The 27020-nt window shown below is 37.1% G+C and overlaps 2 protein-coding genes across 2 annotated transcripts in view; one reads left to right on the plus strand and one right to left on the minus strand.

Moving 5' to 3' along the window:
- The window catches only part of SYNM (synemin), a 42258-nt gene extending 23778 nt beyond the window's left edge, over positions 1 to 18480 (plus strand). Inside the window, exons 3-5 of the mRNA XM_036735643.1 lie at positions 5727 to 5797; positions 11100 to 13546; positions 14489 to 18480. Of these exons, the coding sequence (XP_036591538.1) occupies positions 5727 to 5797; positions 11100 to 13546; positions 14489 to 14839 (2869 nt within the window). The 3' untranslated portion in view covers positions 14840 to 18480. The remainder of the gene's footprint in view (positions 1 to 5726; positions 5798 to 11099; positions 13547 to 14488) is intronic.
- A 4303-nt stretch (positions 18481 to 22783) lies between these two features.
- TTC23 (tetratricopeptide repeat domain 23) overlaps positions 22784 to 27020 on the minus strand; it is a 110421-nt gene continuing 106184 nt past the window's right edge. Inside the window, 2 exon segments of the mRNA XM_036734582.1 lie at positions 22784 to 23436; positions 25341 to 25423. Of these exon segments, the coding sequence (XP_036590477.1) occupies positions 23352 to 23436; positions 25341 to 25423 (168 nt within the window). The 3' untranslated portion in view covers positions 22784 to 23351.

Below are 27020 nucleotides of genomic sequence, written 5' to 3' on the forward strand. Positions count from 1 at the left end.
AAATTTTCTATTCAGCTCTGGTCTTTTCATCAGGAATGCTTGAAAGTCTTCTATTTCATTAAATATCCATTTTTTCCCTTGAAGAATTATACTCACTTGTTCTGGGCAAGTTATTGTTGGTTGTAATCCCAGTTGTTTTGCCTTCTGGAATATCATATTTCAGATTCTTCATTCTTTTAATGTGGTAGCTGCTAAACCTTGTCTGATCCTGACTGTGGCTCCATAGTATTTGAATGGTTCCTTTCTGGCTGCTTGAAGTATTTTCTCTTTTACCTGGGAGCTTTGGAATTAGAATTTGGAATTTGGCTATAATATTCCTAGGAGTTTTCATTTTGGGATCTCTTTCAGGTGGTAATAAGAAGATTTTCTCAATTTCTCTTTTATCCTCTGGTTCTGGGATATTGGAGTAGTTTTCCTTAATAATTTCTTGAAGCATGATGTCTAGGTTCTTTCTTTGGTCATGACATTTATGTACTCCAATAATTGTTAAATATTATCTCCCTCAATATATTTTCTAGGTCAGTTGTTCTTCTGATGAAATATTGCATATTTTCTTCCATTTTTTCATTATTTTGACTTTATTTTGGTGTTCATGATGTCTTATGAAGTCATTAGCTTCTACCTGTCCAATTCTAATTTTTAAGGATTTACCTTCTTTGATGAGCTTGTGTACCTCTTTTTGTTTTAATTTGGCCAATTCTGTTTTTTAAGGTGTTATTTTCTTTGGTATTTTTTGTGCCTCTTTTACCAATCTGTTAATTATCTTTTCACAATTTTCTTCCTTTGCTCTCATTTCTTTACCTAAATTTTCCTCTAGCACTCTTTTTGGTTCTTGTTGGGTTTATGTCCAATTCAAATTTCCTTTGAGGCTTTGCTTGTAACTGTTGTGACTACACTGTCTTCTGAGTTTGTGTCTTGCTCCCAGTTTCCATAGTAGCTTTTTAGTGGTCAGGTTCTTTTTAAATCATTTACTTATTTTTCCATGCCATTTCTTGATTTTGAACTTTATGTTAAAGTTAAGCTCTGTTCCTGGCATAGAGGGTAGAGGGGCACTGTCTCAAGCTTCAGGCTTTTTTGCACTGCTGTTTTCAGAGTTAGTTCTGGGGAGTTGTAAGTTTTTGATGCTTCCAAGATTATGTGATCTGGAGAGAGGTGTGGTCACTGCCCTCCTGGTATACACTCTGGCCCTTAACCAGGAAGGGACCCTGATCCCTTGGGATCATGGGAGTATATGAATACTCCCTTCAAATTCATAGGACAGTTATCATGTTCCTTTCCTGTTTTCTCCAGGATAATCAGCCCTTATTCCTTCATCTGTTTTTCATATAGCATAATCTTGAGATCCTTCACCATTTGGTCTATCTTCCTTGGGACCATTAATGTACAAATGCCATCCTTAAAACATGATTCCTAGAACTAAATATAATAAACCCAGATGTGGTCTAATATGGTTTATGTTTTTTTCTAAAGTAGCCATTTTTATTGTCAGAGGATCTAAAATATTAATTACATAATTTGTGTTGATCATTCTCTCCTTGATACTCTCTTCTCTCTAGGTTTTTGTGATGCTACTCTTTCCTGGTTTTCTTCCTACCTATCTGGCTGCTCCTTCTCTCTCTCCTTTGCAGGCTGCTCCAGATCATGTTCCCTAAACCACTGGTGCCCCTCAGGGTTCTGTCCTGGGTCTTCTCCCTACTGCACTTGATGGTCTCATCGGCTCCCATGGGTTTAATTGCCATCTCCATGCTGATAATTCTCAAATCTACCTTTCTTGCCCCGTTCTCTATCCTGACCTCCAGTCTTGAATTTCCAACTTCCTTTTAGACATCTCAAACTCAATATGTCAAAAAAAGAACTCACTATCATTTTCCTTAAACCTCCCCCACTCACCCACCCTGCCTCCTAGCTTCTCTATTCTTATAGAGGGCAACACCATCCTCCCAGCCCCTCAGGCTTGTAACCTAGAAGTCATCCTGGACCTACCTGGCTCAAATCTTGCCCTACTTCAGTCCTTTCTCCATACAGCCACTAAAGAGATTTTCCTAAAATGTAGGTCTAGTGGTATGCCTGCCCCCCTTCACTCAATAAAATTAAGTGGCTTCCTATTGCCTACAGGATCAAATACAAAATGCTTTTTCTGGCATTTTTCTGACCCTTCATAACCTAGCCCCCTGCTATCTTTCCAGTCTTCTTACATCTTAATTCCCAACATGTACTCTTCTATCCAGTGACACTTATTACCTGGCTGTTCCACAAACAAGAAACTCCATCTCTCCACTCAGGGAATTCTCTCTGGCTGTCCCCCATGCCGAGGATGCTCTCCCTTTTCTGCTCCAACTACTGACCTCCCCACCTTCCTTTATGTTCAGTCGTTCAGTTGTGTCCAACTCTTCATGACCTCATGGGTCATAACATGCCAATACTGGCTATGGGATTTTCTTGGCAAAGATGAGTGGTTTGCCATTTCCTTCTCCAGCGGATTAAGGCAAACAGAGATTAAGTGACTTGCCTAGGGTCACACAGCTAGTGAACATCTGAGGCTGGAATTGAACTCCAGTCTTACTGATTGCAGGCCCAGCACTCTATCCACTCAGTCATCTAGCTGCCTTGCCTTCCCTTTGTTGTTCTTCAGTTGGGTCTGACTCTTTGTGACCTCATTAGGTGTTTTCTTGGCAAAGATACTGGAGTGGTTTGCCATCTCCTTCTCAGATGAGGGAACTGAGGCAATTAAGGTTAAGTGACTTGCCCAGGGTCACACAGCTAGTAGGTGTCTGAGGCTGAATTTGAACTCAGGAAGATGAATCTTGCTGATTCCAGGTCCAGCACTTCATCTGCTTTGCCACCTAGCTGCCACCTTCCTTCGAGTCCCAACTAAAATCCCATCTTTTACAGGAAGTCTTTCTCAATCCCTCTTAATCCTAGTGCCTTCCTTCTTTTAATTATCCCCTATTTATCCTATGTTTTTTCGGTTATTTTTCAGTCATGTGCAGCTCTTCTTGACTCCACTTGAGATTTTCTTGGCAAAGATACTGGAGTAGTTTGCCATTTCCTTCTCTAGCTCATTTTGTAAATGAAGAAACTGAAGCAAACAAGGTTAAGTGGCTTGCCCACAAACACACAGCTATTAAGTGTTTGAGGCCGGCACTGTATCCACTGTGCCACCTAGATGCTTTGTATATGTTTGTTTGTATGTTGTCTCCCTCATTAGATTGTAAGCTCCTCAAGGGCAGAAACCATCTTTAGCTTCTTTTTGTATCCCCGGGACTTAGCACAGTGCCTGTGACATAGAAGGAGATTAATAAATGTATGTGGGTTGATTGATTTACAGTTGTGAAATGTGATTGACTTAAGTATAATAACATTTCCTTTTCAATGCCATGATAAAAGTTTAAAAGGACATGAGGACTTTTTGGTAGATATAAGCAAACCAACCCAGGTTGGAAAATGGAACAAGTCAAAACTCTGGTATTTTTCAGAGTGGGACCAGGCCTGCACTTCCTGCCTGTGTGAGACAGGGAGTTTTAAAAAAAAAGAAGACTTTATAGGGCTTTGCATATAATTAAGCTAAATATAAATTTAGGTTAATATCTTAGAAAAGGCAGTGTAGTAAAGCCAATAGAGGGCTAGTCTTGGAGTCAGGAAACCTTGATTCAAGGCCTGCCCTGGCTCATACTAGCTCTCTAACCATGGGAAATAATCTCAGGGCACCAGGCAAATCTCTGACATTGCAAATTACAGATAAGTTTCTTATCTGCATCAGCAGAGGGAGACTTTAGAATGCAAAATACCAATGAAATCACAGATCCAGGTGTCCCTTACACACACACACACACACACACACACACACACACACACACACATATACATACCTTCTGTAAATAAGAAACTTTAGTAGCTTTATTAGGTAATTATTTTGTTTTATTGTCAAGTATAATCTTTTGCACAATTATGATATTAAAAATATTGACTGAAGCTGGTTGAGTCTCCAAGGGAAATGAAAGATACATAATTCACTTGTATTTGTGAAATTTACCAATATTCTTTCTTACTGATAGGGGGTAATACTTTAATAAACCAGAGACCGCAGTCCAAACAAATATATCCTTAAATATATCCAATTCAAATGCTACAGCATCCACAAAGCTTTTCTTTGTCTCTCTAGTCAGTGACAATCCTTTCTCCTTCAGAGCTTAAATTGTACTTGGTTTGCATCTGTCTTATGCACTTATGTTTTATATTGGCTAATTTTTGCAGATTTCCTATTCTTTTACTAAACTGAAAGATGTGTTAGGGCAAGCATTCTTTGTACCTCATCAGAGCCTAGTTTGATGTTCTGAATGTAGTATCCACTTAAACCCTGAGACACATGCACACACGCATAAATACATATGTCTATTCTGAGTTCTGGTATAATACATATATCCAAGGTTATCATCATCTTTCTCCCTTCCTTCCTTTCTTCCTCCCTCCCTACCTCCCTCCCCTTTCTTTTTCTTTCTTTCTTTCTTTCTTTCTTTCTTTCTTTCTTTCTTTCTTTTTTTCTCTTTCTTTCTCTTTCTTTCTTTCCTTCTTTCCTTCTTTCTTTCTTTCTTCCCCCTCATTTCTTTCTTTTTCCTTTCTCCTTTCTTTTTTTCTTCTCTTCCTCCTCCTCCTGTTCCTCTTCCTATTCCTCTTCCTCCTCTTCCTCCTTTTCCTCTCTTCCTCATTCTTTTCCTCTTCCTTCTGGAGTTTTCATTCTCTTGAGGGATACAACAAGTAAAGGGATAAACTGAAAACAAGCCAAAGGAAAGAGTGAGCACTGACAACTCGAAGAAAGAGTTAAGGAAGGCTTTTCACAGGAAGTGGCACCTATGGTCAGAATTGAAGGAAGGTAAGGATTGTAAGAAGCAGGAATGAGGAGGGGGAGTACGTTACAGGCAGGAAGGAAATCACAAAAGCTAAACATGACATGCCAAGTTATAGTTCCTAAAGAGGAATAATGTGAAGTAAGTCTGGTTAAGCCTAGAGCCATATTGTGAACAGCTTTAAATGCTAAGCTGAGTGATTCATTTATATTTTATTCTAGAAGTAATAGGGAGCCAGTGAAGGTTCTTGAGCACAGAGTGACATGGACAAACTTATGCTTTAGTTGGCTTATTTTGGCAGCTTTGTGGAGAATGGGTAGGAGAGGAAACAGACTAGAATCAAGGAAAACAATTAGGAGGCTGTTGCAACTGCCTAGGTGAGAGGTGATATGTACTTGAACTAGAGTTTTGACTGTATTAGTGGAGAGAAAGAACAGGTGCAAGAAATATTGTGGAAGTAGAATTGGCAAGCCTTGGCAGTGATGGGATATAAAGAATTCCCTCCATCTGATAGCATTTCAAAGTGACATTTTTTTAAGAAGAAAAATTTTCAAATAATTTTCCATTGTAAATTTGGAATTATTCATAATCAGCAATCTGATTTTGATTGTTAAAAATGTGTATCTCTTACCATGTTTTCACTTCATGTCAAATTTTGCCTTTAGCCAGACAGAAATATCTCATGTTACAAAGGAAGAAAAAAGCATACAAATAACAAACTAAGATTTCTTAAAATGCAGCTCTTTTCATGGAGTCACCTTTCCAGGCATCAATCCTGTAAAAGTATGACTGAACTGGACAGCTGACCAAATCTTAAATAATGAATTAATCAACATGTCTCATTGTTTTTATGGTGATAAATTGAATTTTTTTCCTTCACAGAGCCTTATTGGAAGGAGAGAGTAATCCGGAGATACTGGTATGGACTGAGCACATACAGAATGTTCCACGAGGTATAAAACGTTTCATTTTTTCTTTTTAATAGGACTTTCTATTATATATTGTTCATTTATGATTAAATTAGTAATAATTTAGAATGCTATTGTAATGGATAAAATACTAAATTCAACTAAAATGTATGAAGTGTTTGTAGCATGATATAGTGAATAAAAGGCTGCCCTTGGAGTCAGGAAGACTTGGGTTCAGTCTTCCCTTTGTCACATATACACTGTGTACTCCTGGGCAAGTCACTTAATTCTACAGCACCCTAAGCAGTGCTCTTAATGTATGATGGAGCGGGTAGCCATCTGCATCAGTTGAAAGTTTCCTTATCTAGAATTCCCTATATCAATGAACTTGTAGGTCCATTCCCCCCACCAAAAAATGTGTGTGGCATTGTACTAGGGGGTGGGCATACAAAATTGAAAGAAAATTGATATAGTCCCTGCCTGCAATGAGCTCATGATCTAGTAGAGAAGCTAAACCATGTGTGTAAAGGAATTTACATAAATAAATATGATAAAGGTACATTTCATAAAGGCAAAGGAGAGATCCAGACAAAATAAGAAAACGTTAAGAACTAAATTTTCTAGAAAACTGAACCTTATACATTTTAAGTGCTAATTTTTTTTAATTTCAAAATACTTTTATTTATATCTTTCTAGAATGTTTTACACAAGTCACCTCTTCCTTCAGTCACCATGATAGAAAATAAAGGGAAAGATGGTTGTAGCCATTGCTTGATCATTTTGCTCCCAACTCGGCTTGGTATATCTATCAGCAAACAGCTTCCGTAGTCTTTTCCTCCCTGCAGGACGCTTACATAGGAGATAGTACTCAGGGTTTCATAGAACCCCACTGTAAGCATTAGCTGCAATCGGTAATAAAGAATTCTATTTGGGTCAGTTCAGTACATACATACATAAATTACACTCTTTTTGTGATTGGTCCTGAGCTTCTCATGGATGTGCCTTCCTAACCACTCCTTGGAAAATATTCCAAGAACAAAGTGCAGTAGGGTGCAGTGTTAAGGACTTGGGCTTCTTGTTAGATCAAACATTTTTCTAACAAGGGGACTCTCAGGGATAAAAATGGGAAGAGATTAAGAAGCCTTAAGAAATCCCTAACGTAGTTAATTTTTAGAAGACAACAAAGCTATTGAGAACTGTGACTAAGAAAAAAACATTAATGGCAATCATACAATGTGATTTAGATGTGATTTTTTATCTAGTAATTATTCTATGCACTTTGCAAATATAAAGATTTCTCCAATTTAAATGATTGGGATGGCTATCGAAATAGACAAAATATTCATTTCAATTCAACAAATATTAATATTAAATACCTGCTATGTGCAAGGTACTCTCCTAGAGGTTAGATACACAATGATGCAACATGACACAATCCTTGTCTTCAAAGAGTTTATATTCTAGCATATATACTGCTAAAATGAGCACTAAAAAGTTTATAGTCCAATAAAGAAGATATAAATAATTTTGATCCAGCAGAATTTTGTGAGGGTAAAAGCAGACTAGACTAAGCACTATAGGACATTATGATGAGAGAGAAATCTTTTTCCTATAGGGAAATCAAAAGTAGCTTTTGGGAGGAAGTAGTAGCAACTATGCCCTTTCCTATAGAAAAAGAGAAATAACAAAAGGAGGAGATAATGTACATGTTAGTCATTGTATGAGTGTGCAGAGGTGCAGTTTGGCTGGATTTGGTAAATCAGATCTCAGATGCTGGGCTGAATGACATAGGCAGATGTGTACATTAGGAAGATTATATTATTAATTCTGTGAAAGAGGGGTTGTATAGAGCAGAGCCTACACTCTAGACTGCCATTTGGAGATTTGTGCTGGAGTCAACCACTAAAGTGGTTCCAGTGAGAATTAAAAAGGAGCCCTGAGATGCAGGAACTTTTGACAAGACTTGGTATTTGACTAGATATGGGGAATGAATTAGAAGAGTCAAGGATAACTATGAGATTCTGAACCTTGGAAGAAAGGAGGATAATGCTGCCATCAATAGAAGCAGGGAAGTTGAGAGAAGGTTTAGGGGAGATGAATTTAGTTTGGGATATAGTAAGTTTGGTGTCTCAGCAGGACATCTTGGTCAAGATGATCAAGGCAGCATGATGCAGTGGGTAGAGTGATAGATTAGGGAGGACCTAGGAAGAGCTGAGTTCAGATCTCACCTCATTACACATTATTTGTGTGACCCTGGGCAAGTCACTTAATCTTTCTATACCTCAGTTTATCTATCTGTAAAGCAAGAAGTTTAACTCAATGAACTCTGAGTTTCTTTTCAGCTACAGATATATGATCCTATGATCCTGTGACCAATAGGTAGTTGGGAATATTCTTAGATGTATAGCTTTTGGTGTTGTATTCAGAGAGCAAATAGTTGAAGCAATTTAAGTGGATGAGATCATCACTAAAAGAGAGCTTGGAGAGAAAAGAGAAAGCTAAGGACAAAGCTTTCTGAGACATCCTCAATTAGTATAAAGAAAGACAAAGATGATTCAGCAAAAGACCCATCAGGTAGCAGGAAAACCAGGAAAGATTAGGATTAGGGAAACTGAAGGAGGAAAGTTTCAGCAAGGTGAGAATCAATAGTTTTAAATTCTGGAGATTGTCAAGGAGGATGAGGTCTGAGAGCAGGCCATGGGGTTTGGCAATTAAGAAGGTAATGTGATATAACAGAAAATCATTTCAGCAAGAGTGTTGGGGATGGAAGTTGGATTTCTGGGAGTTGAGGAGTAGAGTAGGTAGTAGGTGGTGGAAGCAGAATACAGATTGTGCTTTCCAGAATTTCTGCAGTGAATTGGGGGACAGATATAGTATGATATACCTTGAGAAGTATGGGAAATTTTATTTTTTAAGGATAGGTATGATCTGGACATGTTTGTAGGCAAAAGAGAAAGAGACAGTAGAGAGAAAGAAACTGAAAATGAAAGAAAGGGGCTGATTGGTTCTAGAGGAAATGGAAATGAATGGGATCAAGGGTACAACTGGAGTTACATATTTGACTTGACTCGACTCAGAGGGGAGCAACCTCATCTTCTGAGTTTGGAAACAGGAAGAGAATGGATGAGGACATCTGCTCACAAAATTAAAAAAAAAGGAAGTTTTCATTAAATTATATTTTGAGATTCACCTGAATGATGGATGATGTGCTTCTATGCATATCCTTATTGACTTTTATGAATGTTGATATATGTAACATGTTTACCTGGACCAACAATGGTCCAATTCTATGAAAAACAGAAAAAAATTATTCCAGGAAGCATGTGAAACATTTTGATTGTGATGAATGTGGGAAAGGCTATAGGCAGAGGGGACATCTTATTATTATACATCAGAGGATGAGGCTTCATTTTGTTGTTATGGGTTACCTCATTCAGCACTCAGAACGAAATGAAATAAAAACAAAATTAAAACTGAGGACATTGAAGAGTTTATTATTTCCAACTCGATCACTGTTACCTTTTAGCTATTAGGGTATCAGGACTATTACAAATATAGGAGCCAGTGGAACTTCTGAAACTAAAAATACTTCTCATTCAGTGATGATACTGCTGATAGGTATTGCTATCCACAGGCACATGTGACTGAAAATACTGGTGTGTGTGTGTGTGTGTGTGTGTGTGTGTGTGTGTGTGTGTGTGTGTGTGAGTGTGACCTGAAGTTAGATTACAAAGTTTGGCTTTGTTTGTGAGCAGCATTTGTTCATTAGCAAGATGAAGCTACTCAGTGTTATGTCAGAAACATTATCTAATTTGGCTTAAACTTTTGGATTATTTCTTTCCTGTATTGGATTTTCAAATCCTTCTGTTACCTTATGTTCTCTTTCCCAAAATGGCCCCTCAAGAAATTGGACTTCACCATGGGGCTATATTCTTTCGTTGAACTATCATTACCTGGTAGAACAAGATTGAGAATCTCTCAGCAACAGATAGGATCTGACCTTGTTGGAAATTTACTTATTAAGCTATAATTTATTAAAAACTGTCTTAGGTTCTTTTAGAAATATGAAAATGTATAATGCCACTTAATGATTGGTATTTAATGGTACCCCTATCATTAGAAAAACTGTTGCTTTTTTCCCCTACTAAAACTCGATGTAAACAAAATGTACCCAGTTAGGAAAAGTTGATGTAATTATAAAAGCTGTCTCATCTGTTGGTATTCCTTTTGCATTTGTGCGTAGTAGGTTATTAATTAATATTTGTTGACCTGATGAATATATAGCAATTCAAAAGAAACATCCTTTTAAATTAATTCATTCAGATTAACTGTGCCTTTTGACATCAAGACTGAAAAGGTAGTCATTTTCAATCATGGGGAGAAAGTACAAGAAATGTCATTTTGGGGGAGGTTTGTTTCATATCCTTGTTTCCTAACAGAATTAACTATTTCCATTTAAAACACTTTATCTTTTTAAAAAAAGCAAACAAAACAACTCACCCTGTCTGGATTTCTTCTTTTCCTTGTTTACTAGTGGCTTTGGTTTGAGGTTTATTACAACTGGTAAATGCTGTTATGTTTTTCCCTGTGCACATTCTATGCCTCACAAGTAATTGTTAATTTTTGTTATCTGTTGTTAGAGTGAAGTGAATACTAGAACAACATGATTGAGGGAAGGCATTTTTTCATAGTGAAATTATTTGTGATCATGAATTTAATTATAACAGCTCAGTAGTATTGTTATTATGAGATTTTAGCTGGGACTTGGAAATGTTTACATTCGATGCAAGTTATTAAGCTCTCCCCTCCCCCCAGTTATATGGAGTACATACAGATAGAGAAAAGCAGATAGAATGACTATGGAATATCCATGAGTGTAGCTGCAGACTCCAAAGGAATTCTACTAAGGCCTGTGCTCAGCTTTATTTAACCTCCTCAAAATTGGAACATTCGTAAGAGACTTCAACTCCATTTGTTAAAAGGCACAAGGCCTTAGGATCTGTGGGCCATTCTGTGGTTGGGTTATTATTGTCTAGAAAGTGCCAACTTTATAGGAACAATTAAGTAGCCTTATCTTCCCAAGCTAGACAAAGGTGAGTGTCCTAAAAGTTTCAGTTAGGCAGACCGAAAATATACACATCTTCTCATACCTTCCTGGTGTAAGTGAAAAATCCACATGGTTTGTATATTATTTGGGCAAACTCTGTAGTTAGATCATCTCAGTGTAAGAATTACTAAACCTGACTTACATAGCATTATATTGATTTTTTGGTAGTATGTTATTTTTTAAGATAAATGGTACTATGACTATAATAATTTTAGTGCATTTTCTGCTTAATTTCTGCAGAAGTCAGGAATACATCATGCCAGTATACCAATTCCATATTACAAAGAGAGAACAAACGGAATATATTCTCCAGGGAGAAAGTAATCTCACCAAATAAAAACATTTCAAATCGATCAACATTCTTTGGACCCCAGCCTACAAGAGTAACTGGAAGTGCTCCAAGAAAAGATTTCCTGGGTCCAAGCTATTCTTCCTCTTCCACTCTCAGACAAGAAACTTCATATGAAAGAACCACAAAAGATCACAATGAGCTCAGAACGCTTCCTACAACACATGGCCTTTTAAGAAGTTCAGAACCTCAGGTGAAAGTGATTCCTGATGGACAGAAAACAGAAAGTAGAAGTAGTATCACCACATATTTAACCAAAGAATCAACAAGTGCTCAAAGACCGAGCCACCAACAGAAAGACATAAGGATGAGTACATCTGCAAGCACTCTTTCCCATGAAATGAATGTTCTTCAGGGAAAGAAAACAGAGGAGAGTGTGTCTACAGAGGAGAGAAAACATAAAATAGAACTGACTAAACCAAGACAAGAAGAGAAAATGTTTGACTCTAAAGAAAAGGCTTCTGAGGAAAGAAATTTAAGATGGGAAGAAATGACTAAACTAGATAAGGAAGCAAGAGAGAGAGAAAGTACACAGTTGAAGGGAAAGGCAAAAGGAGGTGAATCAACCAAAGAGAGAACTACAATATTTGGAGAGAAAAAGCAAATACAGATACCTGTTAGCTTTGAGGGGCAAGGGCATGGAAAAGCAGCACAAGATGACAAGGTAGAATTATCAGTAAAAGATGTACAAACATTTCAAAAAGAAGGTGCCGATGATAGTAAAACCGAATGGACAGATGAGAGAGGGTTGAAGTTCAAAGTGGATACCAGTGATGCTGTTGATTCCACCAAAGATTCCACAAGAAAAACCATAGCAGAAAATATTGTTTCCAGTATTCTTCAGCAGTTTGTGCAGCCTTCTGACTTGGAGACATCTGCTGGTCCTTCTCTGGATACAAAAGTCACTTACATGGAAAGGAAAGAACTTCCTGGTGAGGGGAAGGCAAAGACTGAGATTATTGTGGAGTCTAAATTGCTTGAAGAGATAGATGTTTCAGATGAAGATAGCCTGAAGCATCTGTTAAGCAAGGGTGCTAAGGAAGTAGAGATTAAAGGGAAATCAGCAGAAAGCATGATAGGAGATATAATAAATCTTGGCTTGAAAGGAAGAGAAGGAAGAGCGAAAGTAGTTAATGTCGAGATTGTTGAAGAACCACTAGCATATGTAACTGATGAGAAGGCTGACTTTTCAACGCCATTTGAGGTAGAGGAAGTAGATGATGTCTCTTTAGGGTTTGAGAGGCATTACAGTGATGAGGAAGGTGATGAAGAAACAAGTATCTCCTCAGGGAATCAATTTAAAAAGACAAAGCAGCCTCATCAGAACGTAACTCACTTTGAAGAAGTAACTGAAGCAGATGACTCCGAAGGAGAGCAGAGATACTTTGTTTCTACTCCAGATGAATACTCTGGGAGTTATGACAAAGATGAAGATTCTGTGTATGGGCAAATTCATGTTGAGGAAGAATCAACTATCAAGTATTCTTGGCAAGATGAAATTTCACAGAGCACAGAGAAAAGGAGAAAGAGAAGTAATTTGCCTGGAGATGAATTTTCAAGCACATCAGAAATTTTTTCTCCAGAAGAGGATATAGATTCCAGTCACCAGAAGGAACACCCAAAAGGTGATGAATTGCATTCTGAATCCATTGTCATTGAAAAAGAAATTAAAGTACCCCGTGAATTCCAGACCTCGATTAAGGAACTCTCCTCCAAAGATCCCAAACATCAGCTGGTAGAGACAATTGAACAGCTGGAAGAGAGCCTTCCTGAAAGTGTGAGAGAGGAGCTATCTGTCCTCACTAAGGAGAGTCAAGGGGATGATGGCAATATTTCAGTTAAAAAATTTGAGAAAACCACTGATGGCAGATCAGTCACGATTGTTGCTGAAGTCAACCTCTCGAAAACCCTTGATGCAAATCAGTTTGATTTGGAACAACTAAGTAAAGAGAACTCTAGCAAAGTAGAGAAAATATTACAGTCAGCAGTTCTAGATAGTTTTGAAAAACACCAAGCCCAGGAACCTGAAAGCCCAGATAGTAAAAATGGTATAGAAGTTTCTGGTTCCAGTGTTAAATCCAAGCGTTGGGCCAGTAGAGAAATGTACAGTTCATCTAGTGACAGAGACGGTGGTGGTGGAGAACATTATACTGCTGAACACGTTTTTTGCCAAGGTCCAGTTTCTGCAACTGTGGAAGTTAGCAGTCCAAGAGGTTTTGCTCAATCACATGTCTTAGAGGACATAAATCAGTCTGTAAGGCATATTAAAATAGGCCCCACTGAAATTCGGAGGACAGAGCAAATCTTTTATGAAGGACCCACTTCAAAAGTGGTAGAGGTAAGTGTGGAAGGACAACTTAATCAGATGGAGGGCTCCAAAAGTACCAGTGGGTCTGTGAGACATTCTAAGTTGGGTCTTAAAGAAAATCAGTTGGCTGAAGAAATTATTTCTAGAGGTTGTTTCTCTACATCTCAAGAAGTGGGTGGTACAGAAGGTCTTAGTCAGGAAGAGTTTTCTAAAGATACTAACAACTCTTTAGGACAATTTTTATTAGGTTCCAAACACTTTCATGCTAATCAAGAAGTTATTTTACATGGGTCCATTTCTGAACCAGGTAAATTTGGAGGAAACAGAGATCATTCCCAGACAGGAGGGTCAGTAGGCACCCAGAGTTCTGTGGGGCTCCTTAAATTAGACCCCAAAGATATATATGCTGAACAGATTGTTTTCAATGCCCCTCTCTCTGACAGGAAATTCAGCCTCAAAGCAGACAATTCTCTTATAGATGAGTCATCAGATAGTACATTAATCAGGAACATTAGATTTAGTCCCCAAGAGTTTCAAACAACTGAACAGATAATTTACCATGGACCAATTTCTCATCATATGGAGTTTAGTGAATCTGGAGGCATTTTTCACACAGCTGGTTCCTCAGACACAAATAGATCCTTAAGAAATTACAGATTAAGTCAGAAAGAGGTTCTTGTGTCTGAGAAAAATACCTTCCAGGAGTTTGTCTCTGAACATCCAAAGGAAGGTATTGCAGGAGATGTACCAGAGGCAGAGGTAACATCAGGTATTAGCAAATCTTTCAGGCACATTCAGCTAGGCCCCACAGAAAGTCAAGCTACTGAAGAAATTAACTTCTATGGGCCCATTTCTAAAACTTTCCCACTGACTGGCTCAGGTGACATCTCTGAGCCAGAAGGGTTAGCAGAGAGCAGCCAGTCTACACAACATATTAAACTGGGGCCCAAAGAAACTTCATTTACTTTTCAGATGGATGTGACTAATAGAGAAGAAACCCCCAGCACTGCTAGAGGCACACGAGAAACTACCATATTGTTTCCCTCAAGAAAGGAAGCAAAAGTTCACATTGCATCTGATGATGGTGACTGGAGAGACAGTGAAAGCAAAAAGGACAAAGAAGCAAGTGTGACTTTTCAGGTTTCTGCTGCTCAAGATAACCAGGCTTATGGTGAACAAGTCACAGAGAAGGCTATGTTTGATAAAACAGTACAGCTGCAGAGAATGGTAGATCAAAGGTCAGTGATTTCTGATGAAAAAAAAATTGCTCTCCTCTATCTAGACAAGGAGGAAGAGGAAGAGAATGATGGACATTGGTTTTGAAAATTCAAACAGATTGAGTTTTAATAGCATCTTATACACTACCTTAACCCACACACTAATAGTTTAAATTAACTTGTTTTTCAAAGGTATTCAGCAGTTGGGATTGCTGATCCTAAATGCTTTTTGTTGCACAAATTAATTAAAAAAGAGAGCTCCAGACACTTTAAATTTACTTCATCGACCCCTTCATGGAGGAGTCATATTAATATGTAGCATACTTTGAAATTTTGAGAATTTTGAAAAAAAGACTTTATTTCTCTAATCTTTAAGAGTTTTTTTTAGCTGGAGTTTTCTGTCCATTACCTGAGACAGTTTATCAGTTTTGTCCTTGGCCATGGAAATGTCAGACATCTATTTAAATGAAAAGCTCTTATCTATAAGTAAGATGCTTAAGAGTAACTATATTGAAATAACATTTAAGGGTTAATTCATTTGCATGTGCTAATATCATATAAGCTAACATTCTAGGGGAAAATAGACAATTAGCTTGAGTCTCTTTGCGAGAGACAACACTGCACTTTTAGGCTTAGCGCAGACAGTTTTACAGAAAAAGAATTATGACTATAAATTGCTATTGAGTTCAGAATTTTCAGGAAAATACTTAATTTGCCATGAAAGGAAAATTCTGTTCTAGAATGTGAACCAACAGATTTCAATTTTCCTTACTTAAAAAAATGTCATATTTATTTATAGAGTGACCAACTAAATATTCTATTACAATATTTTTAGTCAGTATGCCTGCTCTTTATTGTAAAGCTTTAAGGAATTAATACTAGAAATGTGTATAAGTTATAGTGTTTGGGGTGTTCAGGGAGCATAAAGACAGTCAAGATGTTTATTTTCTAGCTTTGTGCTGCCAGTTCTGTAATAATCCTAACATAGGAAAAGCTCAGTTGAAGTCATATTATGCTTGAACTTCTCTTTACTTTTATGAAGTCATAGATCCTCACATCAACACCAACAAACATTTACTAAGCATCTATTTTGTGCAAGGTCAGGGAAGACAGATGAACAAAACATGGTGCCTGCACTCAAGGAGTTGATAATCTAGTTAGTTAATTCAATTCAACTCATCAAACACACACCAGGGATATAAGAGGTCTACTATAGAAAGTGCACTAGTTTTGGAATTGGGAGGCCAGGGTTCAGTTCTCTATTCTGCTACTTCTTAGCTAAGCAACCTTCAGCAAGAGATGTAACCTCTGTAAATTTCAGTTTTATCATCTATCAAATGGAGATTGTATGTACCAACTAAAAGGATTTTTGTGAGGAAAAGACTTTGAAGTAGAACATGCTATGTAAATGTGAGTTATCACTATTATTTTTGTAGAAGGAAGTTTGACTGTGCTGCAGCCAAATGATATTAATGATATTAATCTAAAAGGTATATGATATGAATCTATAATATGACATCATATGTAATATGATATAAATCATCCTAATGTGGAAACCAAACATTAGGTGAAAGGTCTGCAGTGTAGTTGTAAAAAGTAAAATATTGTACCTTAAAGAAATGACAGTCAAATGGCAAACCTCTTTCAATACCATTACTCAGATCTTTCCTTTCCAAACTCAAAGATGAGTAAGGAATAGAAATCATTGGTGGAGATTTTTGTACTTTGAGAAGAAATAAATAGTAATTATGAATTTTGTTCAAGAAAGTAAATAACTTATGTTAAAAACTTTTTAAAAAAAAGTGTATGTGGAGGGGGTGGTGTCGGTAGGGGAGACATTGGCAGCAGCTTCTAGATCACCATGCACTAAACTCACTGGGGCTTGACACAGTAGGATGGAAAATGCTCCACGCTACACTGAAGAGATGTATATGCATACAAATAATATGTAGTAGAGATAAGGATATGATAATCACCGAGTTTTTATTGGATCAGCTTTTATCATATGCTCTAATGATATGATTTCAAAGCTGCTTTCTTTACAGGTACAAAGGTATCTCATAAAATAATGTCTCGAGCAGCACGAGTTGTAATATCAAGAAAGACAATCAACGTTTTAGGCAAGGAGGCAGGCTGCTTTTTCCTTATGTTTCCTATGCCTTTTGCAATGGTTCCATGTAACTGTAAGTAGTAAGACATTAGGATAAAGTGCTAAAGGCAATTTCAACTTCAGTGCCAAATTATCTTGAGTTTTGGTTGTAATTGCATTTCAAAGTGGATTTACCATCCTCAAATATTTTAATCTAAAATATGTCTATAATCATAGAAACCAAACTTTTAATTACTGTAAGGTATCCTTTTAGAACCATTTTTTTTTGGCAGCTGAAACAGATAAGATTTATGAAGTTATTTATCCTAACCTTCACATTATGGAGAGATACACATTAAATGGAGCCTAGCTTTTAAGATGGTCTGGCTTTTTTTTTGTAATAGCCCTCTCTGTATGAATGGAAGTAGAGAAAGGTGGGTAATTACTTTGAATTGCAGTGTTTTATTGCATTCTTTTTCTTTGGCATAGAATCATAGGATTTAGAGCTAGCAAGGACCTTAGAGACCATCAAGTTCAACCCCAGGCCTAGGAAAGTCAAATGACTTGTCAGATGTCACCCAGGTGGTGAAGCAGTAGCAGAGCTGGAATTAGGATCAGAAACTGCATCTCCCAACTTCAAACCCAGTGTGCTTTCCATTTGGCCACACTGTCTCTCCCATGGCCAGGAATTAAATGACAATATAGCTCATTATTCTAGAATCGGTTCTCTGTTTCAAATTTTTATTTTAAAAGTGCGTGAGAATCTTAGTTGTAGTTTGTACTATTTATGTAATCAAAATATTGGTCAGAATTCTTCATGAAATATCTATCATGACAGTTTTATTGCTAGGAGAGATCATTTCTGCCTTCAGCTTTTTTACTTACACAACTCTTTTAGCTGACCATCTTCAAGGTATATGTTTATTTTTAAGATGACACAGACACAGTTAGTTATTCTCTTTTTCAAAGCAGACTTTTAAAAATTTAACATTATTCTTGAAGTTGAAATACACTTTTCAAAGAAGTGAAAATATCCTTAAAGTGGCAGGGTTGGCAATTTACAAGCAAAACATGAAATGTTACTGTTATTTTGCCTTATTACCTAGGAATGCCTCATGCCTATTTTAACTATATGACTCCATAAGACAATAGCTTAGTGTAGCCAACACAAACACACCTGCGCAGTTTATTCAGAAGAGCAGTCAATTTCATTAAACGCACACGTGAACACACATATACATAAAAATAAGTCAAGACTACAATTCTGCGAAACACAACACTGGCTTATGGAACTTTTCACTTTTCAAGGGATTTATCTGACACTATGTAGACATAAGCTATGATTATTTAAAGTGTAACGTAAAAAAAAAAACACAAAAAAACTCTGAAGAGCATGTTTAGAAACTGTTTTGCAGATTATCAGTTATTATGAGTCCTATGTATCCCTCTTCCAATATCAGAAGACCCTGGATTCAGGTAGGGAAAAACACATCAGGAGTGATGAGACAAATAAAAATCTAATACCAAACAGTAAAAGGACTCACTAGGCCCCAAATTAGAATGAGGTCATTTATGTTGATATCAAAGAGAATGCTTTTCAAAGATTTTTTTGTTCTTATTGCTATTTAAACTATAATTAAAGTAATTTACTAAGTGCATGTGGTCATGTAAGTGTTCTTATTGCAGCAAATATTCAGAGTGGGTGAAAGGTACTTAGAGGGACTTCCAATGTCTCAAAAATGTTCAAAACAGATAGTGTATAAATAATAAACAAGCATAAATATGAGTTTTTGAGCCAGAACTTGTTAGTTCCTCAGAACTTCAGAGGCTTCCAAATGGGGTGAATTTTGGAAAATCATTAACATGAAGAAACTTAAAAATGAAACGTAATAGTCTGTAAGCCTTTCAGAAGAGAGCGCAGATAGAATGTTTGTTTCACCTAGAATCATTATTTTAAAAAATGTCTTATTGCCTGTCTTCAGACAGAGCTTGGGCAGATGGGGCATCATAGATAGAAAGCCAAGCTCCAAGTTGGGACCATCTGGGTTCAAGTACTGCTCCAGACACATACATACTGGCTGTGTGAGCTGTGGGGTGGTGATGGTAGTGGTGGATGATGTCATTTAACCTCTCCATGGCTCCAGGAAAACCTTTTAAGAACTGAGCAGGTGCTGATCTGAATGTATAGGAGTTTCCTCACTGAGAGTTCCCAAAATAGTCTGGTCTTAAAAACAAAAAACTTGATGACCTGTAAGCTTTGCATATCTACAGTCTTTTTTCAGGATTGATAAATAAGTAAAAAGGGGTTCAGATTCTCCAGTTGGAACAGCGAATTCCACGAAGGCTTAGAATCGAGGGAGTGGTGGGCGCTGACAGTGAAGAAACTGTTTTTTTTCTGTTTGCACAAAAACAACTATAAAGGAGGTAAGTATTCTTATAGTAGGTGATGTTATAGGAAGAATTTACTACAGAATACTTTCTTCTGTGAGGACCCAAAAGGAAGGAGTTCTCATAAGACAGTTCAGATTTCACATTTTTTATTTAAACCCAACACAGATTTTTTATATAGCCTATAGCTATCTACATATTTAGTCACCCAGACAAATTATTTTTAAAGCAGTTGCTGGGATCTATATGTTTCTTTTTCCAACTGTAGTGGAAGCCTTTTAAGAGGTTGGACCCTGGTTTCTATTGAATGTACTCAAGAGACATTCAGTTGGTCGTTCAGTTCTCCTAAATTATAAAAGATTTTTATGCTTTTTTAAAATGTTACTTAATATTGGTTGGGATGTTGCAAGTGTACAAAGAGAAGAACATACTTGGAACCTGCTGTGGATGTCTGCAAGACTTGTTTTAACAAATTGTCCATAATTGGAAATATCCAGGTCCCCATCTAGCCCCAAGGTAATTCTTTTCTGAAGTCACAGATAAATGGGAAAATGCAGCCAATTATCTGTCTAGTCAAAATAGGATTTTTTTTCCTCTTAAGTGTCCAGAGAATTACAACAAAGGAATTTTCTTTGGCCTGAATAATTAATTTTCATCTCGGATTTATCAGTTTATACCTGATATGTGTATGCCAGAATGAATAAAGGATTTAAGTTGGGATTATAATCCTTGGCACTTCATTTGGAATTCTAAGAGAAGAGTCTCTCCTTCTATCCCTATCAGTAGAATTGATGTTGTAAACATTGGCATAATTCGATTATTTTAGTTCATTGTCCAGACCACCATGAGAAACTAGGTCATCTTAACTGATATCAGCAATGGCAATCAAAAAGTCTATAAAAATGTTAACTTTGAAAATCCTTCCTGTTATCAACTGTACTTGGGCATCAATGGTCAAATGTACTAATGTGCACAGAATTCAGTTAGATGTCATTTCACACAGTTACATTTTCTATAAATACACAATTGGGAGAATTTTTTCTCTCTCTCCATACTAATATATGTGAAGTTTCACAGGTTGTTTAAAATTCTGAACTTGTTGCATAGGAACTCCATACCTTGCACACAGTAGGCATCCAAATGTTCATTGAATGAATAAAAACAGGATCGGTTATAGGGTATGTCTATTTTAGTAGCAGAGCTAATATAGAATATGAAATATTGAAAACATTTTCACAGCTCTAAAACATGTACTGCAGATTTTAGTTAAAACAGAATCACAGAATTTGAAAGTTAACAAGTAATAAACTAATTTTCTTGCACAGAATCTTTGGTTTCCAAGCTTAGGTCTGCATTAGCAACACTGGTTTCTCTGACACAGCTCTGGATTAACACCTATGAATGATGATCTCATAAAGATTAATACATAAAAGAGAAACTGTGGTATCATAGAGGCTTACTATTGGAGGTTTTTTTCCTTTTAAGATGAAAGTAATAGGAAAATAATTTGTCCAATTCAGGACATGCATGCGAGTTGCATTTGTGTAATTTTATAATGCAACATACACTTATGGTATTTGTGCTCTTTTTTATTTACTGCCTTCTTCTCATTCCATTATTAAATAATGAAAAAGAAATTTTTCTGTTTTTGTTTTTTCTCGGTATTGTGCAGTACTTGAAACTAAAAGGGAGAAAATTCAGTAGTAGTCTTATGGTCTCGATCAACATCTAAAAAAGGCTCACAATCCTGACTTCTGGTCCAAAGCAGGAAGGAAATGTAACACAGTGGAATCCACCTACTGGGAGAGGGCTGGGAAACATCCAACTACAGGTCAATACACATTCTTTGGGAGAGGTTTAAAGGGTAGGGCAAAGGCCCCATAGGGATTTCTTTGGGTTAAAGAAGTCTCTATCTGAAGGGTATTTTATGTTTTTTCCTAGAAGTAGGAGTGAGAGGGAGAAGGAAAATCTGGACAAAGAAAAGGCAAGAAGAGTAGAAACAAGGCTAGGAAAGAAGAGTAAAGGGTGATAACATGGAAAGGGCATAGAATGATGGATGAGAAAATTAGTGAGAGGATGATTGGACTATTTTGTGAAGTAATGCTACACCACTGAAAGTGTTCAAGTAGAGAATGGATGACAAATTGAAAGAAGCGGTCATGAGATAAGGTTGTGATGGAGATGAACTCAGATCTGTTTCCATTCAAATTCTGGTAATATAGAAGAAACGGAAAAGGAAGGACAATTAGTGTATGGTGATACATTTCTTTAAAAGTCCACATTGTAACCATGGGTATCCAATATGAACCAAGGTGAAAAAGATGTAGAGGGAAAAATAAACCATTACTACAATTACACAAATGAGAATTTTAAGAAAAAGAATGAAATTTGCTACTTCAGTGCTTCCTCCCTAAATTCATTGCCACCAAGGAGGTAAACTACAAGATTCATATCTAGTTTGAAATGGAACCAGGAAGCATGGAGGTTGATGCAGTTCTATTCTAAGATTGGGCTAGATAGAATAGATAGATCTCAAAAACCCCTACCACCAGCATTGACTCAATCTCCCCATTGTCTTCTGAACAAGAATGATTGAGCTATATAATGTTCATGGATGTTCTGGACCTCAAAACAGGCCTTTCTTGAAGACTTTCAGGTTTGTACCTGCGATTTTACCTCTCTCCCTCACTAACCCTCGCATCTGCTTTTCCCTTTCCCCCACCTCCCCCAAAGTGATGAGTCTACATGAGGGGAGAGATAATGTGAAGCCCACATCAGAAGTGCGTGACAAATGAGTTGGCCTTCTGCTTCCACTGTCTCTCTTCTACTTGTACTTTCTTTTTCTAGGAAAATTTTCTCTCTCCCATTTTTTTTTCTTATCTCTAGGTGATAGGATAATGAATTCTAGAGAATCTTCTCCTTAGGACCAATATGTCATTCTAGCATTTGAGTTCCTCCATCCCCATAGGATTTAGGGGAGAAAAGCCACCTACCCGCCAATGATTCTTCTTCATTTCTTCCTGACTACAACCTAGAAAACTGATGTTTCTGCCGCTAGTTCCAGGAGATAAGAAAAAGGAAGATTTGCAAATTAAATTCAAAAATTTTTGCAGCCACCTAAAAGTGACAGGGAGCCCTACAGGTATCTAATTCTGGGAATAAAGGTAAGGATTTTTCAAGGTATCCTAGGGCTTAAGAAGTATATGAAATGCTAAAATAATGGATATCTCCCCTAAAGTTACTAGGTGCTAAAGTCCCTAAACTGGTGAGAAGGGAGAAAGGGACATAGATATAGTGTTTGTGTATCATTATTTTCAATGCTTCTGGCTAGCAAAGGCTACTGAGTCTGAGAGCACAGTGAGATTACAGACCAGCTTGGTGAGGCAGGGAACCCATGCAGTTTGGGACCACATTAAAGACTTGAGTCAAGTAGAGGTTCTAATGTATCACCTGAAAGTTGAGTCTTTCTCATTGGCACAAAAGCCTCTCCAGGTCCTCTAAATCAAATATGGCATAAGCTTAAGGTCAGGCAGTTATTAAAGGGAAAAACACACACGTGAATTCCTACAGTGGTCGTTTCAGGTTTCTTTTTTATTAGCATTTCATGCTCAGTCACTGTTGCCTTCTTGTAAAAAAGCTTTTTACTGGATTTTATTGCTCCAAACCTGTACAAGAAGCTAATGTGTTCAATCAGATGAAGTACATAAATGGCTATGGCTTAAAGCTCAAAACATTTTATTTTATTGCTTTGGCAGTTTTGAATGTTGAAAGGATTGGGTAGAAAGAATTTCCATCAACAAGGAAAAAAAAAACTCCGAAGTGGTTCCAAGTCTTTTATAAAAACACCAAGCTATCCTAAGATAGTCAACTGTAAAAACATGACCCCTGGGCAATTCACTATGTCACTGTTTCCTGTCAGTACATGTTATGGCAATCAGGCCATTCTTAAAGTACTTTTGCTACACAGTGCTGTACACATAGTAGGCACTTAATAAATGGGCGATGGATTATACTGTACTCTTTACTCTTCTAGTTGGAAAATGCACACATGGCACCTAAAAACACAAACACTTGGTGTATAGCAAATCAAATCACACAGGGGAAGGTAAGAAATCAGTCAAATATATTGTCTTAGTCCCTCCTAAATGGTGTGTTGTGGAACAACAGCACAAAATGGTGGTCTTGCTTTATTAGATTGTTTCTGTTTTGCTGTACCTTCTGGAGTCCTGCAAAAGAGAAGAAAGACTGGGTAAGCAAGAGTCTTCTCAAATACAGTCTTTAATATTTACAAGATTTATTTAATACAACCTTTAATTACCAACTTCCTTTTCTAGCAGCTGCCAAAGCTATATTTAATAAAGTGATATAGAAGCAATGTAAATAAGCCAAGAACATGGCAATCTAGGCAGCTTTCTCTTAATTTTCTCATCTTTCATGTGCCACTAGCTTATCTGAGATGATATCCAGTCATTGATCAGACTTAAATGACAAATTTTGAGTGAAGTGGTTGACAAAGTGTGATATCTCTGAGGCCTTACTGTTCCCATCTCTACTGCAGAAAAAGAACTTCAGACTGCATTTATTGTAATACCATGTCCTGACTCCTTTGTCTTCTGTATTTCTTTTGTGATTCTTAAGCTCTTTTTATCTAATTCATAACTTTTGGTGAAGTTAATGGTTTGCTGTTCACAGGACAGGATCTGCTCCTTCATTCAGTGTGTAAGAAAAAATTTAGTGTGAAGTCAGAGAGGAAACTGGGACTAGATGACAGGCTGTTAAAACTTCCTTCATATATCTCCAAAGCTCCCCATGAAGAATAGCCTTAAGATCTAAGATCTAAGCTCAGGACGTTCCAGAATGCTCCTCTGTTGAACATCTTGTTTATGGTATGTTAATCAATGTTACCGACCTGAAGAAAGAGAAGACTTAGAGTGTTCTTATGATGTCACTTAAAACAAAGAGCTAAATTTTTCAGGTAAAATATAGGCAAAGGTGATAACTTTGTCTTTGGGGTTTCAAAAGATCTGATACTGCAGAACTCGTGGGTAAGTAACATAAGCTCAAGGAACTTTCAAAATAGAAAGTTTTTCATTCTTTTTTTTTGTTTTTAAGTGATTATTATTATCTTTGTTAGTGCTATTATTTTTTTCAATAGGCTGTCCATATTACTCTTTCAGTGCTATGGTTGATCCCAAATTTGCAGTCAGAGCCTCTGAAGGTTTAACTTCTTCTTGTGGGGCTGCAGGTTTCTGGGCCTTAGGTGCAGAGCTAGGGGCTTCCGTCACTGCTGGGGTCTCCTTGGAAGAAGACACAGCTTCGCTACTGCTAGGTTTTGAGTCTGAAGCTCGAGCCACTTCACTTTTAGTTTCTTGGGTGACAGGAGCCTCAATCTTTTTGGCTTCCCCTTCCTCTTTGCTCTTGTCATCTACTTTACTAGTTGCTGTGGCTTCTGAAGACTGGGAGACCTTTGCCTCAGTGCTAGGCACCGAAGTCTTAGAAGCATCACTACTGGCCGCTGGGGCAGAGGCAGGAGCCTGCTCCAGCTCAGTATCCTTCTGCGGCTCCTCCTTTCCATCAGGGACAGCCTCTGATTTCTCAGGCTCTGATTTCAGAGCCTCCTTTTCTTTGCCATCCTATCATCTTTCTTTATCCTTCTTTGGTCTTCTCCTCTTTGCTCTCCTTCAGGTCTGTGGTCTCTGCCACTGTCTGGGTCTCATCATTCTCCTTGGGAGTTTCTTCTTCCTCCACCTGCTCCTTCAGCCTTCTTGTCTTTAGCCTTGGCTTTCTCATTGCTTGCATTGTACCCCTTCTTCTTGCTGAGCTTGGCTCCTATCTTTGGAGTTCTGGATTTGTTCTCTTTTCTGCCCCTTTGGTGTATGAGCAGTGCACCCTGGTGTCACCAAGAGAGCCTCGGGGAGCCTAGAGTCTGCTTGGCTGGCAGGATATCTTTTCCAGACTCGAAAGCAGAGACTGGAGTGAGAGTAGCCTATTGAAGCAATACTGCCACTGATACTGCCCAAGTTATTCCTTTCCGCAGGACTTTTTATAACCCACCTTATTTGAAACTCTCAAACAGTTAATATAATAGACAACTAAAAGTGAAGCAAAATAGAGGACAATTCAAACTCACTTTGATAATGAGTCAAGAGTCTGCTGGGTGGCTGTTGTCCTTTTATCCTGAGATCCATACAAGAGAGTCTGAATCTGAAGACACTGCAAAATAAACCATTTACCAAGTTAAATATGGAAACATAACCAAAACAAAACTGTAGGCACTTAACATTTCTCTTGAATGATAGAATCTCTTCCATATAGCCATTACATGATTAAATTCATGACCAGGAACACTTACATGAAGAAACAAAATTTCCTTCTGGGAATTTGGTAAACTGAGGAATCTATGCATAAAAAAATAAAAAAGGAACATTTAAAGAAGCAGTGTGTCATCATAGACAAAGCATTTGTACTTAGAATATCCAGGTTTAGGTCTTAAGTTCTGCTACTCAGTAGCTATGTGAGTCTTGAGCAATCGTTTCATTTCTTTAGAAATTCAATTTTTATATTTTAAAAATGAATATATTACATCTACCTAAATAGGGTTGATGTAAGAATCAAATAAAATTATGTAAAGCACCTTTAAAACTAGAATATACTACATAAATACAAGCTATAATTACTTGGGAGGCAGCTTGGTACAATGAGACGAATCAGAGGACCTGGGTACAAATCCCAGATTTGCCTGTGAGACCTGGGATCTTTTTCAAGTCATGTGATCTCTCTAGGTCTCAGTTTCCTCATCTGTAAAAATGAGAGGGTTAAAGTCCCTGCTGTTCAAATCTATGATTTTATTTATTGATCAGAATGACATATTCTTTTTCTTAAGGTTAGGCATTTATTAAAGAAAAAAACCTTTTATCTTTAAAAAAGCATCTAATAAAAATAAAAATTAATAACATCATTCTATATTCTCTTTCTATTCTTGTTAATGCACATTTGTGCCTGCTTGTAATTGGTACACTCACTTGGTCTTGTGTTCTTTTTTCTCTTAACCTTTCATTTATGATAGCTAGCACTTACGTAGCATTTTAAGGTTTTCAAAGTGATTTACACCTATGATTTCATTTACTGTATATATCTCACTACTTCAATGCAGGAATAATTCTTCAGACATTCTGAAGGGTGTAAAAAAGATAACAGTACTAGATAGCATTGTCACTGACCACAGCAGCTGAAATAAAGCTGAAATAAAGATTGAACACCCACAGCCTTCTACCAGAAATTTAATATGAAACTTTTTTTTAACTGTCAGGAATAATTTTGTTACATGCGTTAATGTGTAAAATGAGGATAAATAGCATGTACTTCATAGGATTGTTGTGAGGATCCAATGAGATGACACATGTAAAGCTCTTTGCAAACTTTAAAGTGCTATATAAATGCTTATATTGTTATCTGGAAAATAAGAAATATAAACAAATCATAAAGCCCAGTTTACTTATTTGCAGATGAGGAGACTGAGGCCCAGAACCTGAAATGACTTTTCTGAAGACTTTTAGAAATACATGTTCATTGTTATATAGATAATTGTAACTATTAGTAATCTGGGGTGAATTATCCATTTGTAGATTACCTGGCCTCTATTTTCTCCTTCCTGTTTCCTGCCTTAGTCATTTCAATCTTAGTATTCCTACCAGAATTTAGACAAACAAAAGGGGAGTGAAACTTAAATCAGTTTGCAAACATTTTGGCAGCTTTACTTGAGAAAAAAATTGGTGGAAACAGGGTTAAAGTTAATAGCTAAAACAATATT

This window comes from Trichosurus vulpecula, chromosome 8, assembly GCF_011100635.1.
Source record: "Trichosurus vulpecula isolate mTriVul1 chromosome 8, mTriVul1.pri, whole genome shotgun sequence".
NCBI classification, from domain to species: Eukaryota; Metazoa; Chordata; class Mammalia; order Diprotodontia; family Phalangeridae; genus Trichosurus; species Trichosurus vulpecula.